General features: G+C 37.2%; 1 protein-coding gene across 3 annotated transcripts in view; it reads right to left on the reverse strand.

Annotated features, from left to right (window-relative positions):
- LOC122630271 (lachesin-like) overlaps positions 1-18,047 on the reverse strand; it is a 176,986-nt gene that overhangs the window by 47,689 nt on the left and 111,250 nt on the right. For all 3 annotated transcript variants that reach the window (XM_043814606.1, XM_043814608.1, XM_043814607.1), the window contains one exon: positions 8,457-8,634. In XM_043814606.1, the coding sequence (XP_043670541.1) occupies positions 8,457-8,634 (178 nt within the window). The remainder of the gene's footprint in view (positions 1-8,456; positions 8,635-18,047) is intronic.

An 18,047-nucleotide genomic window follows, 5' to 3' on the forward strand; every position in this document is an offset into this window, starting at 1 on the left:
GAGAGAAAGAAAGAGAGAGAGAGAAAGAGAGTAAGAGGAATAGATATAGAGATGTAGATAAATTCGTTAAACAGCGCATAAAACATCCAACAAGAGAGGTAGGAGGAAAGGCAAAAAAATTCAATGACTAATCGTTGTTGAACAGAGGTTAAAAAATATCTTTTTCAAATGATTGATCCACGTTCGTTAGAATGAACGAAGAGAGAGGGACGGAGACAGAACAATAAAAAAAAGGAAGACAAAAAGAGAGAGAGAGAAACAAAACGCAAAATGATAAAATTCAAAAGAAAATAGAAATGTATCTAGAATTTGCAACTTCTGGTTTGCATTTGAAAAGAGAGAAAGAGAAAAAGGAAAAGAGAAAAAGAGAGAAGGACGACGACGACGAAGAAAAACAATCAGCGTGCTTTCGATTGGGTCCTATTAAATTTCGACTTCATTAACCGACGATTGTGTGCGGTACGAGCTGGCAACGAGAAGCCACTGCTCGAAGCTTCAGGCATCGCAGTAAAAATGTAAAACAGGACACAACGCACCAACCTCCCAGCTCTACTCGAACGAGAAGAGTAACGAAACTACCTCGGCCAGCGCACAGGATCCGTACTCGGATCACCGTAAATAAAACTACCCCACTTTTCTCTATCCGGTCCCAATACTTTCCAAAACGCACGGGAGTTCATCGATACGGTGAAATTTATTCCTACATTAAGAGGAACAATCGAATGACCAATTTTTATTCACGACATGGAGTATAATCGAATGAATATGGTACTGCTATTATTACCTACTAGAAATAGATAAAGAGAAAGAGAGGAGCTACGATTCTTTTTTGTAAAAAATAAATCGAAATCGTTAAGAATTAAATGAGAGGGATTTTTTATTTCTATTTTTTTTCTCTCTTTTTTTTTCTTTTTCTTCTTTTTTCTTTTTCTTTCTTTTTCTTTTTTTTTTTCTTTTTTTTAATCAACTGAAAAAAACACGTAGTCCACGTAGATAGAAATGTGTTCGCGGATTATTTTTATTATCGAATGCGCGTAAAAATATTTATAATGTTTATCTAGATAAAAATTATTGAGAGATGAAGCTTAAACGTATACGTACGTATATTAAAATTTTTATTGGAACCGGGTTACTATTATGGACATGGTATCAATTTAAACGTTTTAACTCGATTTTCCTTTCCTTTGATGTATATAAATCGTTTTTATAAAAAAATTTTTTAATTCACCATTCCAAGTTATTTTACGAAGAAGGATTATTCTATTCGAAGATACGATTATCGGACTAAAGTAATATCTTTTTTCTAACTTTTTACCCCGATCCTATGTCATTCTACATACATTCCACCTTCACGTAGTAGATTTTAATAACTTGACTATTTTCCGGTCGACCGGTTTCGATAAAAGCGAGCAAAGTGACAGAGGAAAAGATAGAGAAAGAGATAGAAATATATATATATATATATATATATATAGAGAGAGAGAGAGAGAGAGAGAGAGAGATTCAAGTAGGGAAAAGATAAAATGGCGGATGGACGAAAGAGAGCTTTGAAATATGGGTCCTATCGTATCACGGAAAATAAAAAAAAAAGAGAAGAGAAAGAAAGAGGGGGAGGACGAGTAGGAGGAGGAAAAGTAGAGGGGGTAGAGAAAACTAGAAAAAAGTGGAGAATGAAAAAGAGAAAGAGAAAGAGAGAGAGAGAGATTCGAACGTGTCCCCTTGTTCTCGTTGAAATATTTGCCGGTGGTGGGCACGGCGTGTGCAGCCGATAAAACAAAATCCGATTTAAATGCTTTGTTTTCGTCACGCTTTTTTTCCCACCGGCGAGTACCGATCGTGCCTGCGTCCTAATTGATTTGCGGAGTAATGGATCAAGCGGTACCGCACGTCCAAACCCTAGAAAGAGACAGAGAGAGAAAGAGGGAGGGAGAGAGAGAGACCATGAGAGAGGTAGAGAGAATGAGAGAGAGAGAGAGAGAGAGAGAGAGAGAGAGAACCAAAGTCGAGACTAGCAGAACGAACGAACGATCCAACAGAGCGATGGCCAATAACACGCCGGTTTTGCGTTTGGGTTTGCGCTCGATCGCACAAACTCGATGAGTATAAACCGTACGTGCCGATATGGGACGGGTTTGCGCACGTGCATGCACGCACAACTATCGAAAAGCGAAAGATGGATAGAGATAGATAGATAGAGGAAGAGAGAGAGAGAGATTGTTAGAGAGAGAGAAAGAAAGAGAGAGAGAGAGAGAGAAATTTTCGTATAACGAACGATACGTTAAATGATTTCCCGGAAATACTTGTATCATTCTCTTGATACTTCGTTTACAAAAAGCCATATTTACTAAAATACACAGTCGTGATTCTCTTTGATTCGTAACATCTCTAAATTCGACTCTTTGATCAAAATAAAATCCTCGTTGATACGTCTATATCGGTTTTCGTTCTTGAATAAGCATCATTTAATCAAGAGAGACGTTTAAATAGGTTATTTATTGTATCTATCTATGGTACACGTTTCGACGAAATGGTTACATATCTTTTTTTAAACGCACAAAGGGTATGTATGGATAATTTTTTATCTCCTTTTTTTTCTTTTTTCTTTTTTCTTTTTTTTTTTTTTTTTTTTTTGCATATATTCGATATAACGCGCTAGAATCATAAGGAAGATTAACGAGTTTCCATTGGATTTATCGAGAGATTTTGAAATTTCGACAAACGTGTCGGAAATGTTCGACTTTTCCATCATTTTTTTTTAAATACGCTTCCAATATCTTTTTTATTACATTTTCTCTCTGTATAATCGGCTAATAATGGGAATAAGTTATTTGAAGTTTTAAATTTTCGCAATTTCATGTTCTTAATTATTCCAGTTTTTTTGTTTAAATTTTACGTTGATTTTTATAAGACTAGAATTGTACAAAATTGTAGGTGAGGCAAAAAAAAAAGTTACATTACTATCGTTAACAACGAGCTTGCCACCCTTCATCTCGATCTTTTTTTTAAACAAATGTACCGTAAAACGTTAAGAAATTTTGTTAATCGTACTTGATTATACTTGTACAAATCGCGTTTTAAAATAGAGTTGTCAGATAGAATCTTTCATTCTCTAATCATGCGTCCTGTTTAATTTTCAAGAGCGAATAAAACTACTTAAACTACTTAATAACGCGGGCACGATAACTTCATCGTTATTGAAAAGCCTGTTAAAACTTTTACGAGCAGACCAACAAACGTGTGTTCACGTCTTTCATAATGAATGATACTAACTATTAGGAACTACGTCGGATTGAAATTATAATGTATAAAATGATAATTAGCACGATACTCGTTTAATCGAATGTATATTTATTCTACGTTAATGAGATTTTACATTTAGTAAGATAAATCTGCTAAATGATATTGAAGTTTATCTTTGGAAAGGATGAAGGATGATCTCGATGATGATATAATAATCCTATATAACCGAGAAAAGTAATTAAAGAAAAAAAAAAAAGAAAGATTAAAAGATTAGAAATAATCGCTTCGTTCTCTTTCGACGTAAAAATGTAAATTAAATGTTCACGAACATTTTATTTTAATAAAACGCTTGATCGACGATTGATCGATTATAAAAAAAAAAAAGGAAAAAAAAGATACAATACCCTCGTAGTAATTTTACGAGAAAAAATAAAGAATAAAAGGAAAACATACTATAGCAATAACTTGGCTTCTTCGACTATGTTATAGTCAGAAAGTACATACCTTATTAAATTAACCCTGCCATCGTAGTAACCATATATGCTTCGGGCTTGCACTCACGACTTGACCAACTTGCAGAGGACCCAAGGTGAAGAGTAATAGACGGAAGGTTAGGGATACGTGGGGTAGAGACACCGAGGTGTAATGCGGTGTACGCTCGAGTCTATAATAATGTTATGCAGCTAACTAACTTCGTCGATCTAGTTCCCCGGTATACTCTACCTCCAATCTTACACATCCTGAATCTACGTGCCGGTTATTACGCTTACCCACATTTAATCTAGAGAGAGAGAGAGAGAGAGAGAAAGAGAGAGATGGAAAATACAAGCGATTTATCAAATGAAATAAACTTCAATGTCGTTCGCTATCCAAATTAATCATTTTCATTTTCTCTGTCTGTCTCTCTCTCTCTCTCTCTCTCTCTCTCTCTCTCTCTCTCTCTTTCTCACACCTTTCACTCCAATTGAAACATTCTTACCTCACAAGACTGGCTTTTCATTTCATTTATAGATATGTGTACGATTACATAATTAAATGATAAAACTATTCAACGATCAAAGCGCATATACACTCTCGACTCATTCATTTTCTAATTAAGAATCAATTTCTAGCTCGTTATGGATACTAATTTCTTTAGTCATATAAAATTCGAAATATTTATCTTAAAATTAAATATGTTACAGGATATAGAATAAATGTCAAGTAGTTCTCCTCGATACAACGATGGACTAAATTAAAAAGTGATAATAAATCGTTAAAACTATTATATTATATTAAAATTAATCAGTTAATCATTTATTATTATTAAATATTCATAAATACCAAATAAACCATCGTATTTGATATTTGCTCTTTATACGTAACATACATACTTAGCAAATACTCTGACTTGTACAATTTACGAATAATAGTACCGCAGATTCCATGATCATCGGAACTTCTTGCTAACCAACGTTGGTACGAAAAGCAAAATGAAATTGGAATGCAGAGCGCAGCAATACGGGAGGATTAATTATTCGTATATGAGGTCGATAGATTATATTTTACGCGTACGAACTAAATTGGAAACACCTGAAACTGACAGGGACTAAACTTTCTCGTCTAGAAGCTAAACAAGTTCTCTCTCTCCCTCTCTCTCTCTATCTATCTATCTATCTATCTCTCTCTTTCTCTCTCTCTCTCTCTCTCTCTCTCTCTCTCTCTCTTGTTCACTCTCACTTACAGGTAATGAAAGAGAGAGAGAGAAAGAGAGAGAGAGAGAAGCTTCAATAACCGGAAGACATCACCTTCTGCTATAGAATTCTCTACATACACATACATGCAAATGTATGTGTGTGTTTGTACATCGACACCACGTTAATAGGAATGACGCTTACGCGTGTTGACATCGTACGCGCGCGCATACGCTTGCTCGCACGCGTAACCGCGGTAAGGTACGTGATAGAGGTTTCTCGGATGCAATCAAACCATAATAGAATGTCCATAGTAAATAATAGCGTTCCTCCTTTCATGGTTCATCGCTGACATCGATGCACCGTGAATATCGTTGGCATACCTCCTCCATTCGAACGTCCTTCGACTTTTCTTCGACGTTAATAACATCTTTTATTGTCTTTCCTTCTCTCTCTCTCTCTCTCTCTCTCTCTCTCTCTCTCTCTCTCTCTCTCTCTTTCGTTTTATTCGAATGTATCTTCGAATGGATATATATATGTGTGTTTGTGTTTACGTGTTATATGTTGTATTTGTGTTATTGACTATTATCGGATTTATTCGGCTTGTAGACCATAAAATGTTTTATTCAAGGTTTCAAGGCTACTGCTATCTCAAAAAAAAAAAAGAAAAATAGAAGAAAAAGAAAAGAAAAAAAGAAACGGATATTTCTCAATGATCTCATTGAAGCCGATTATATTGGTTGTAGGAACAGTGTATTACGAGTTCTAATGGTTATTACCGAACGGATTGTGAATTTGTACGTCCGTGTAATACGTTATTACGATCTTCATACATAATCCAAATCGAATTCTCATTCGTCCAAATCTCCAATTAAATCGTATCTAACGATTATTACATAGCCATAGAAATAACAATAAATCTAAAAGAAGAAAACAAATTATAAAATATAATAGTACAAGCTAGACCTACGTTATGAAATTTTTAAAGATAATATTTCAAAACAGTCGCATCGATCGAAATTACGAAATGGACACGGATATCGTGTGGACGAAATTGGCGTCATATGAAAATTTTACAAATATTGCAAGATATCGGACCGAATTCGACTGTCGGTAGACTTCTAATGGTCGACTGCAAATTTCGATTCGAGAACAACGGGAAAATAAAAATAAAAGGGAGAAAAGAAAAAAGAAAAGAGAAAAAAAAATGAAAAAAAGAAACGAAAAATAAAAAAAAAAAGAAGTAAAAAGAACAAAAACTGGAGTCTACCAACAGGATATGGTGAACAGTGGAGAAAAAAGCGGGAAAATCGAAACGCATTCGTTAACGAGCGCTCTCGGTAGACTTCATACACAACATTTGGTCCTTCGCAAAATCAAAGAGCGTACCGTCGACACAAAGCCAACTGGTTCCGTGTCGCACTGATGAAACTGAAATTGAACACGCTGCATACTACTCTACCGTTCTCGGAATCATGTAAAGAATTGCGAAAATGAAAGAGAGAGAAAGATAGAGATAGATACACAGAGAGAGAGAGAGAGAGAGAGGGAGAGAGGGAATGAGGGAGGGTGGGAGGGAGGGAGAGAGAGAGAGAGACAGAGCAAACGAGGGAAATTGCGATATAGATGCAAAATTTCAACGTGCGCGACAAAATTGGATAAAAAAGTTAATACGTTCTCTCTCTCTCTCTCTCTCTCTCTATTTCTCTCTCTCTCTCTCTCTCTCTCTTTCTCTCTTTCTCTTTTTCTCCCTTTCTTTCTTTTTCTATCTTTCTCTTTCTCTCGTAAAGCGTTGCGAAGGGCAACGTAAAAAGAACTCGACGCGGAGTTAACGAGAAACCGGCGAAGGGAATAAAGGATACTGTTATCAGTGATAACTAATACGGTATCTGCATTCTCTCTTTCTCTTTCCATCTTTGATAGCCAAATAAAACACACACACACATACATATACACACAGATATAAGCTTACTACTATTTAAAAATAGAAATTGGATTGTAAAACTTTGTCCGACGTCAAAAGAAATGCTCAGTTATCCTATATATATATATAAAACAACGGATCGTTATTATTCCTTCATCTATTTGTCAGTTCGATGGGTTGAATTACTTTGATTGGTTTTGCTTTTTCTTAAACTCCTTCTAATTTATAAAAATAATGAAATATAGAAGAATATGGAAATAAGAAATATAAAGGTATTTAAATCGTGAGAAAAAAGAAAAATCGTACGGTTTACGTATGAAAAGAAAAGAAAAAAAAAGGATAAAAAATACGAAACGAAGGAAGATAGCCAGATAAACGACTCGATAAAGAGAATTCGTGTGAACGAAAGGCGTCATCGACGAAAAGCACGGATCGTCGGAGCGTTATTCGTGAGCCACGTAGAAATATATATATATATATATATCTATATATAATATATATATATATATATATATATATATATATACATATATATACATATACCTAAGCCGTTCGAAACTGACCGTAAAACGTGGCTGGATTCACGCTAGCGCGTATTTACGCTTGCGTCCGTATCTGAGAAATTGAAATTGATTTATCGATGAATCGCCGATTGAAAGGTCGAGCGACCGGCTAACGAATGGGACTGACGGACGAATGCAGGCCGTATAGCTCGTTTGAAATTCATGAATTCCGCCATATCTATAACCAATTAGGACACACACGGTCGAGCGAGGTTGGGAGGGCTTCGAACGAAGGGGTAGTAAAAGGGGGTTGAAGAGGATGGAAGAACCACCATCTCCATCTCCTTCTCTCCACCTTTTCCCTCTAGCACGACCACCGAACCACGGACAACTTTAATGAAAGCCTTTCAAAATTCACCGAACGCTCCATTCTTTATCGAAGCAATTAGAATTCCCATGCAGCTTGCATAAACTATCGGCTGCCGGTCGAGGGGAAAAGAAACAAAATTACTAGAGTGTCCGCAAACCGTATCTGAGCTTCCCTCGTGGTTAGATATTACGTGCGGTCGTCGATTCTAATTAGAAGGAAGTACAACGCTGTTAAAACTGCGAAAGGAAGACTACAAAAACGTGCTTTGTAAGTTCTAGTATATATACATATGTGTGTGTATATTCATATAAATATATGTATTTGTTTATATTTACATAATATAGGATGGATGTTAACGAGTATATGTGTATGTGTGTGTGTGTGTGTGTGTGTGTTTACCATCTTGTAATGCGTGTCCTTCAGCTTCAAAATAGTTTACGTAATATGATTGATACGATCGAAACTTATGTTTCTCTGTAGAAAAAAAATACGAATGAAAAAGTTTTTTTTAAATAAAATCTCGTAAAAGGACGGAAATTACCTCCGAGAAATTCAATCCCAAATTTACGATCGACTAACATTCTCTACGATTTCCCGTGTTACCGACGACAATTTAGTCGTTTCAATTCGGGACATCCCAACGTAGCTACGTAAATTTCGAGAGCTGTAACTACTACAACGACGACGACGACGACGACGTCGTCGTTTCTAGGTGTAACTCCTTCAGAACGTAGATTTCAACTTACCTGATTCCTCCACGGGTGGTATCGTAATTCAGTGCACGAGATCCATGCCGCCATGTTACGTATCCAGTCGGTTGAGGTATATTGCTAACGACACACTTCAGTTCTATCGTACTACCTGCTTTATAGAATTTATCGCCGGTGGTCGCGCCACGTTCGTCAACAATCTCAACTCTTGGTACTGAAAAAGAAAAAGAAAAATAATTTTCTTTAGTAAAGTACCTCGTAAAAGTACGTCGTCGAGCGACCTACGAGATTTAAAACTAACTTTTGTTAATCAATAGTATACAATATATATATATATATATATATATATATATATATTGTATATGTATATACATATTATGTATATGTATGTAATATATATATGTGTATGTGTGCGTGTATGCGTTTTACTATGTTTCCACTGTTACGATTTGTTTCTCCTTCTTCTTCTTCTTCTTAACAAAAGATTATTATTCATAGTTACATAAAATTTATCGATCACTTTCATATACATATTATAATATCATATAAAAGATTCAATAAAATCAATATCCGAATCTAAGATCGATGTAACAAAAGATAAGATATTCAAGATATTCAAGACAAAGATAAGATATGTACCTTGGTGAGCTCTCAAAGTCTCAACTATGTGTGACTTTAGGAATGCGGTCGGAAGAAGCCGCAACGAGTATGCCGCGAGACGTCCAAAGTCAAACTGGAATCGGTATCTAAGGTCGGAGTAATATATTTACTCTGTGGTTTTGAGAGGGCTTAGATAAATACACGGTACTCACCGTACCGTAGAATCTATTTACTCGTATCTATAGATCCGGATTTGTCCTTGGAGAAATGATGAATTATTGATCTTTCAAGGGTATTCCGACGAAGGACGTGTTATGATGATGTTTCTTTTTCGTTATCGATTAATTGACGAAAACGTTGAAGAAGAAAAAAGAACGCGTGAAAATTGTGTCATGTTGTTATTTTTTTTTTTCGCAAGGAACGGAAATGATTAAAGTAGAAAATATCATTAATGAATGTTTATATGCAAAACTCGAATAATCATATCGGCGATTCACACAAAGGAACGGCATCGAGTATAGCGCGTTGCTAGGTCGTTCATTTAATCGGCTATACCACGCGAGTTCCATGGAACGAGCTCCATTTGAGTATAAAGTTATATCGTGCCTCGATGGAGTCTGTTGGAAGCAACAGTCTGGAATTAATTTCGATGTTGCAAGAGCTGACGGAGGGGAAGAAACAGCGACGAGGAATAAGGAAGGAGAAGTAAAAGGGTTTGCGGTTAGATAAAGGGACGAAACGAGCTGGTAAAATCGATCGCAATCGGAATCAAAAGTGATGAAAAGTCTCTTTTCCAAACTTTTCTATGATCGAAATGAAATTTCAAAATACGGTAAAGAAAAATACGGATTGATGTAAACCGACGAAATATTTTAAAGAGAGTTGATAAAAAAAAAAGAAAATGCCACATACATCGACACACATACGAATCATATATATGTATATATATTTCTCTGAAGAAATTCGAAATGGTAAAGTTTATGTGATAAAATAAAATCTTTACATTTCTTTTTTTTTTATCATCTATAGCGTACTGTCGTTTCTATCAATTTTTTTTCAAGTTGGAATGTCTTTATACGGAGTAAAAGGGTTCGTTAGAAGAGAGATAGAAAGTTCGTTTCTTTATGAGCGGTCACAATTACTTATTAGAGAAGTCCGAGACACACGGATACTCGTACACGGATAAAGATCGATGAGAAACGAGGACAAAAGAACGGACCAAAGGATAGTGTACAAAGATAGGTCATGTATACACGTAGTGGATAGAGTAAAAGAGAATAGATGGTACGAAGTGCACTCTGACTTAGCGAGAATCAGCGAGTTCGGTTAATTCCAAAGTAGCTCGTCTCGGTCTCTCTGTGGGGATGTTACTACAAGCAAGTAAAGAGATGTACGATAAACGGGAACGGACTCGGTTACTGAGAGAAGGAAGGAAGGAAGGAAGGAAACTGAAAGGGGTTTTCAGGAGGAGGAACACGAGAGTAGGAGGTAGATGAGGATAGAGAAGAGAGAAACAGAACGACGGGAACGACAACCATAGCAATCAGGAGAACGAGAGGGAACGGCTACGAGTTCGTAGCAAACAATCGTGCGAGCCTTTGCTTCGTGACGCCAGTTAATCAAAGCCTCGACGAACTGGTAGACCACTGTGTTGGTCTCTCTCTTTCTCTCTCTCTCTCTCTCTCTCTCTCTCTCTCTCTCTCTCTCTCTCTCTCTCTCTCTCTCTCGATGTCGACGTTCAAACAATAGCTGGCTAGGGGCAAACTTTTAAAACGTCCATTTGGAAAAAAAATCCATTTGCACCGAAATGAAGGGCTAACGTGACCACGGTCCGCTCACGCTTTCCCGATTCTCCCTAGAGTCTCTATATTTTTCTGCGTTTTCTTTCTCTTTCCAGTATCGTTCGTACGATCGACGAACAAACAACCAAACCAGGTTGGCCCTGCGTTACTACTACACTTTAATTATCCTCCATTGTGTAAGCCGAGATTGACCAACCGTTGTTCAGCCTATCCAGAAGCATTCTCCATTTAACTTTTCTCGGTTATTCCGAACGAACAACCCAAAGGCGAAGTCCTTAGATTCGGTAACCGAATCAAGAAAAAGGGGAGAACAAGAGAAAGGGGAAATAAAAAGAGCAAGTCACGAGAAAAAGAGAATGGAAACAATGGATCGCCGTGATTTCTTTAAGAAAGATGGCGGTCTTACTCTTGGACCTTCCTTCCTTCTTTCCTTCCTTCCTTCCTTCCTTCCTTCTTTCCTTCCTTCCTTCCTTCCTTCCTTCCTTTCTTCCTTCTTTCGAGATTCCTTTGTTTCTTAGGAAAACGTCCAGTGCCATAAGAAAGTTACTTTCTCCGAATAGAGAAGAAGTCTCCCGAATGTACTCGACCCGAATCTTACCAACTCCCGTCCCGCGGACAAAGAATAATACCTAGCTACGATGTTTCTACTCTTCTTCCTTTTACCTTTCGACGCACCCGACTTCTCCTCCCCCTTTCCCTTCTCCCTCTATTTCCTCTCTCTAAGTTTCTACTTTTGCCGCGTGAGAACTTTCAAGCTTCCCCGTCGAACTCCTTCGGCACGACAACAAGTCGAAACTTTGCTCGTGGGGTACCACCTACTAATACTAACACTACTACTATTTCTACAATAGTATTCGACAGATCCTACTTCCTTTCAACGGCCGTTACTACTGCTACTTACTACAAAGTGTTCCTTTCCGCCATTGCCCTACAGCGGGCAACGTAAACTCGTCGTATAGTATAAAGGGAAAAGGCCAAGTTAAATAGTCGAAAGAACGAAATAAGCCAACGGAAAAATTTCTACTTTCAAAAATTCCAAACGAGAGAAGTTTCGCCATCTCTAAAGCGATATAACTCGGTTCGTATTGTCCTACGGGATAAATAAGGAAAAAGGGATGCACGAAATGCATACAATTGGTATAATACGTTCGAAATTCAATTGTACCGTATCGTTAAAGTGTACATCTAATTTTTTAACCTTTTAACCGATAATGTAAAATATATATATATATTTTTCTTTTCTTTTTTATTGTAAACACGAAACTTTTCTTTCTGTATAAGAAAGAAATAGTATGAGCTACTACTAACAAACCATATTTACCGGCATATGAACGGGTGTCTGATTTAATATCGAATTATACTACTTACTTTAAACCCGCCACGTTACGCGTTATTTAAAAAAGTTCCTTGTGATCTACAACGTTGATATAACTAACGCTCATAAAGACAGTTTCCAACTAAAAAGATCATAAAAAAATTACGAAAAAAAAAAGAAAGAGAGGGAAAGAAAAAGAAAAAGGAAGTAAAAATGTCGTATAACAAGAAGAAGAAGAAAGAGAAGAAGAAGAAGAAGACGAAGAAGAAGATGAAGAAGAAGCAAAAAAAAGGAAAGAGAATCAAGGGAAGTGTTTGACGTTAAAGAAAAAAACCTTATGAAGAATTTCTATACGGATGATCAATAAAGCTCTAGCAAGCAATTTCAAGTTTACGCTCTTCAACTTTTCCGCAACTTGGCTCGCATCCGTCTTCGTTCTTGCGAACGGTAGGCACGTTCTAAAGCGCGATATCGCAAGCACGATAACACTATAGACAATCCAACAACTGCGAGGAGTCGCGACTTCGTCTGCGCGCACACTACCCTCAGTTTGTCATATCAAATCTAGCATATATTTTGCTCGAGCGACGTTAGCGTCACAACGGGAGTACTCTGGAACAGAATTTGCATGTTAGCTGTGGGAGAGAAGACGCGGATACGCGTGTATGCGGAATGATATGCAATCCTTTCTCTCTCTCTCTCTCTCTCTCTCTCTCTCTCTCTCTCTCTCTCTCTCTCTCCCTCGCTTGTTCAATAAGAGAGATAGAGAGAAAGAGGGAGAGAGAGAGAGAAATAAAGAGATACGATTCTACTTTCGAAAGAAAAACGATGGAAATTGCATATTTGAATCTATCGCGGCAATTCCGCTCTGGTTTATATCCATAAAGTGATATGCAGAAAAATACGAAGTAATATAATTGCACCGGCCACGTATAAAAATTCTGTATCTTTCGAATTTAATATGCGGAAAACGCTAGTTCTCGCTTGAACAATTCAACAATGTGAACATTCGAATATGGAATAATAGAAGTTACACGATCGATTCGAGATATCATAATGTTTCGTAAGGAAATCGAAAGGATTCGTTCAAATACCGAGAATATGCATGCAATTTTTCTCGATTGAAATAGGATCTATGTATGCGTATGTATATATATATGTGTGTGTGTATATATAACTGAGTATATTAGAATATTGAATCGTCGTTGAAATTTTTCTACGAATATTATATTATAATTTTAATTTACGATCGATCGAATCTTATCATTTACATATAAGAATTAATTCGTTTGAAATTCTTTGTCGTAAAATTAAATTGATATTTTTTTTTTTTATGCACGAATAAAAGTCGAGAGAAAAAAAGGAAAGAACGAGGAGAAAGAATTTCTCATTTATAAGCATGTATCGCGCTTTAAACGTCAGAAGCTACTCTTGCGAGATACTTTGCGAACCCCATCGCGGACTACTACTTTCTTTCTTTCTTTCTTTCTTTCTTTCTTTCTTTCTTTCTTTCTTTCTTTCTTTCTTGCTTTCTTTCTTTCTTTATGGTAAAGGAAAAAGAAAGTAACAGCCACATCGGTCTCTTGGCGCCATGTACGAGCCACGGCAAACGGCTTTAAACGGCATTGAGCGTGAATTCAGAGAGCTTCCGTTCTCCTTGTAGCATGTTCTCAAAATGGTACTACGTGATACATACATATACATACATACATATATATATATATACATATAAATATACAGACACGTGCGTGTGTAAATGTGAAGTAGACGCGTCTCGTAGCACTTCCAACGCGGGTATACACAGTCAACGACGTCGAATCTGCTCGACTTCCGTTCGCCAATAAGCGAAGTGAAACGCTCCTGACGCTCTTACGTATAATAACACAATACTCCTAAGTCGAAGCGACATGTTCGAAACGCGTTCGAGCAAGAACAAGCAAGACGACTCGTGATAAAACTTTTCTCCATTTACTTTTTGTTTCTACAAAATTACTTTCTCTTATTTCTTTCTCTTTTTTTACTTATGTTTTATTTATTTTCTTTTTTTTCTTATTTTTTTCACACGCTGTACGAGCTATTACGATCGAAGAGACGACGGAGAGGGAAGAAGAATTCAACGTTTGCAAGTACAGTACGTAGATACCACAAGGACGTCTCGCACGTGTGCACGTGCCGCCTTTCACAATGTGGCCAGTATGCATGAGAATCACGTTGTTGATGTACGAGTAGTGCACCGCCCGTATACGGCATATGCCACCATGTCCCTCCATCCGGTTCCTCCTCCTCCTCCTTTTACTCCTCCTCCTCTTTCTATTCCTACTCTTCCACCACCTTCTCAAGTCTTACGAGCTACTATTTTCGCATAGACGCACCGCACCCACTCTTAGCCACATTTTACGAGTAGGATAAACCAACGTCCTTTTGCGGCTTTACCAAACCTAACTATAGATGTATTTTATGAGATATACGTTTCCACTCTCTCTCTCTCTCTCTCTCTCTCTCTCTCTCTCTCTCTCTCTCTCTCTCTCTCTCTCTCTCTATCTCTCTCTCTATCTCTATCTCTATTTCTATTTCTCTAAATTATTATACTTTCTTTCCCAACCGTGATCTTTTATTTTTGTTGGCGCTAATTAACGATAAAAATAAATTTATTAATCTCTAAATTCGATGTGCATGTTTCTTTTTCTTTTCTTTGTTTTTCTTTTTTTTCAATCTATATAAATAAAACATACAATAATATTACGCGTAAACGCGATACGTAAAGGAAGAAGGGAAGAAAATGATGATAGAGTTGATTACGATCTATCGTTAAAATTTGGTAATTTTGCAGTAACGATGCGCGGGAGAGCAAGAAAATTGGCCCGTACCCGTGGGAGGATAGTTTATATTGTAGAGAAAGGATCGATAGGTGGTATACGACACGGAGTACAACGCAGATCGTTATACATTCGACAATTTGACGATAATAAATCGCTTTACGAGCTCGACGCATCGTTCCACATGGCCCTTAGGGCTGGGTTATCGTGCATTTTAACGTACGTTAAGGGCTTTATAATAAAGCTCGTGCAAATAATTTCCCACGTCGTCGTCCTCGTCCTTGTCGTCCTTCTCTCTCTCTCTCTCTCTCTTTCTCTCTCTATCTCTCTTTAGTCTATGGGCCAAAGCTCGTTAAGTGACTTCGTTGGCTACCAACGGGTGAGCGCGAGCGTTCACCGAGAAAATTAATTGCCTTTAAAATGAAAGCGCAGCGGAGAAGGAGGAGCAGAAAGGTAGGTGAGTACCTTCAACACCGAGCAAGCTTTTTATCGTCGCAGAAATTACCACAAACCCAACTGGAGTTGTACCTACGTCGTCCTTATCCACGGCGTAAGTCATCGCAAATCTCGTTGTAACTTCGACCATTCTATCAGCGTTTGGTATACTCTATCCTACTTCTCGAAAAACTTTTAACGACGAGCGATCTCGTCGATGTTGCCGAACGAGATATCGTGATCGCTATCGAGGAAAGAAAAGAAAAGACAGAAAAGGAACGACAGGAAATCAAGGAATTGTGAAAAATCGGAAAACGCTTTGCTCGGATTCTTTTTCCCGCTACTCCACCCCGCCGACTCTCCCCTGTGAAAAAAAAAGAAAAAAATGGGAAGAAAAAGAAGAAGAAGAAGAAGAAAAGAAGTTTGCTTACGAACACGTGGACGTATGTCTGGGGTACATGTATGTACACACTTGAGTATACGTCTTTTTACGCGTGTTCACGTATTACGAGTCGGCGACGGTACCATCCACGGATTGACTTTAACACGTGAGGGTAACGTAACACTAGCACCAAGAGCTTTTAATTAAAATATGGAGATCAGCACGCAAAGCCCGCTATTGTGGGTTCGAGTCTGGCTGCAATAATAACAGATAATATATTGCCTGTGGAAAGCCTCTGTAACCGGCTCTTTGAAACAATGAATTCAAATCCTGGACTCGTTATCGTCGGCCGAACAATGACGTCTCGAATCTTCTTCCGTGTACCAGGCTTTGACTGTAGTTGAATATCCGTAAGCCATTTTAACCGCAGATAATCGTTTCTTTCCTTCCTTCCTTCCTTCCTTCCTTCCTTCCTTCCTTCTTTTTTACCTACTATCCTATCTTCCTTTCTTTCTACCTTCCTTCCATCTTGGACGTAACACAGTAGTCGACGGGGAATAAGTACGTGCTTAGAGAATTTCTTCTTTTATTTCTACCTTTTATTTCCACTTCACGTTCTCTCTACCCTTCTCGTTCTCAAATAAATAACGTTTATTAAATTTAGATACTGCAAACACGACGTCCAAACCAATTTTCATCGAATATTAACTTCGAACGATAAATAAGCGCGACCGCTATATATATTTACGTAAACTTACGAGGGAATTATCGATTTTTTCCGCATTATTAATTAATATATTTCGAAATCAAATAATTACATTCACCGTAAGAAATCGTACGACGAATAACGAAGTTCTTAAAATATCGCGATTCATTTTCTTCGCTTTTCGATCGTGTTTAGATTTTAAACGTTATGGGATGCGACTGTATGGGAAAAGAAAAATGATAAATTTATTCTTTGATGTTATTGCAGATAATTGAAATTACGGATGAGCAAATGAACAGATGAGTAATGAAAAGATAGAATTTTACAAAAAGAAATTAAAACGAACAGAAGGAAAAAGCTTTATCCGTCGTTTAAATGTTGAATCTCGGAGAAATTTTATCCAAGTTCGATCGTAAAGTTACGTAAATCTATCTGGATGCTCACGACGGGACGACATTCGTGAATACGATTGACTCGCGTTTCGTTTATTTTTGTTTCTTTTTTTTTTTGTTTTCTTTTTTTTTTTCTTTTCTTTTTTTTCTATTTCTCGCTCTCTATCTCTTCGTAGCGTTCTCTCCACGGACGACTAAATGCACGCAACGTAACGTAATGCAACGCAACGCAGAGATCTATCCTGATTAGTCCTCCCTGACTCGGTCTGGTTAGCTGATTGGCTCCCTAGTCATTATCTCCATTTCACGCTCGACGAACTGACCCTACCGTTTTGGTGTCGCTCACGTCGAACGTAATGGCAAGAGCGAAACGATGCGCGTCGATAACTCGACTAGAGTCAGAGTCAAGCCACTTCTATGAAAAGATGGCCCGTTTTTAAGTATTAATTAGAAGAGATATCAAAGGAATATGAAGTGGATGCGATTTTACAGTCAATTTTCTAAATCCCTTTTTTCTTCTTTTTTCTTCCTGTTTTTTTCCTTTTTTTTCTTTCTTTTTTTTTTTTTTTTTGTTGCAACGAAGCGACTTCAGAGACTTCAGAGAGCCTGCCGTTTTCTATTTCTACATGGGATTAATTTAATAAGGATAAAAATAATTTCCTACTATCCGATATATTTATCTTGTAGCTATCTTATTAATAAACTTGTATTAAAATAGAAAAGAGAAAAAAGTTGTGATAATAAAAATTTTGTAAGAAAGATTGTAGAAAGATGTAAAATAAGAAAAATAAAAAGATCAATTCAAAGGAAATGAAAGTTTTAATCGTAATAATATAACGCTATTAAATACTAATAACTCCTTCGGATATCTTTCTTAAATTCTTATCTTACACTGTCACAATATTATTTGGCACTTCTTTTCAAGACGTGTTAAAATTTCGAATAACATTTTACGAGTCTTGTATACGAGTAAAAACAAACTCTACTTAAGCGTAAGGTTGTTCTCGATCAACGAGCTCGGGGATTTCGGGGCACTTGACCGAATGTAATAACGCTTAAATGCGACCAATGAAATCGATTCCGCGAGACCCTTCGGCCAAGAGCTTCTACCTTTATTGGAACGTTTCTTGAAAGAGAGAGAGAGAGAGAGAGAGAGAGAGAGAGAGAGAGAGAGAGAGA

Source organism: Vespula pensylvanica, chromosome 6 (assembly GCF_014466175.1).
Source record: "Vespula pensylvanica isolate Volc-1 chromosome 6, ASM1446617v1, whole genome shotgun sequence".
NCBI classification, from domain to species: Eukaryota; Metazoa; Arthropoda; class Insecta; order Hymenoptera; family Vespidae; genus Vespula; species Vespula pensylvanica.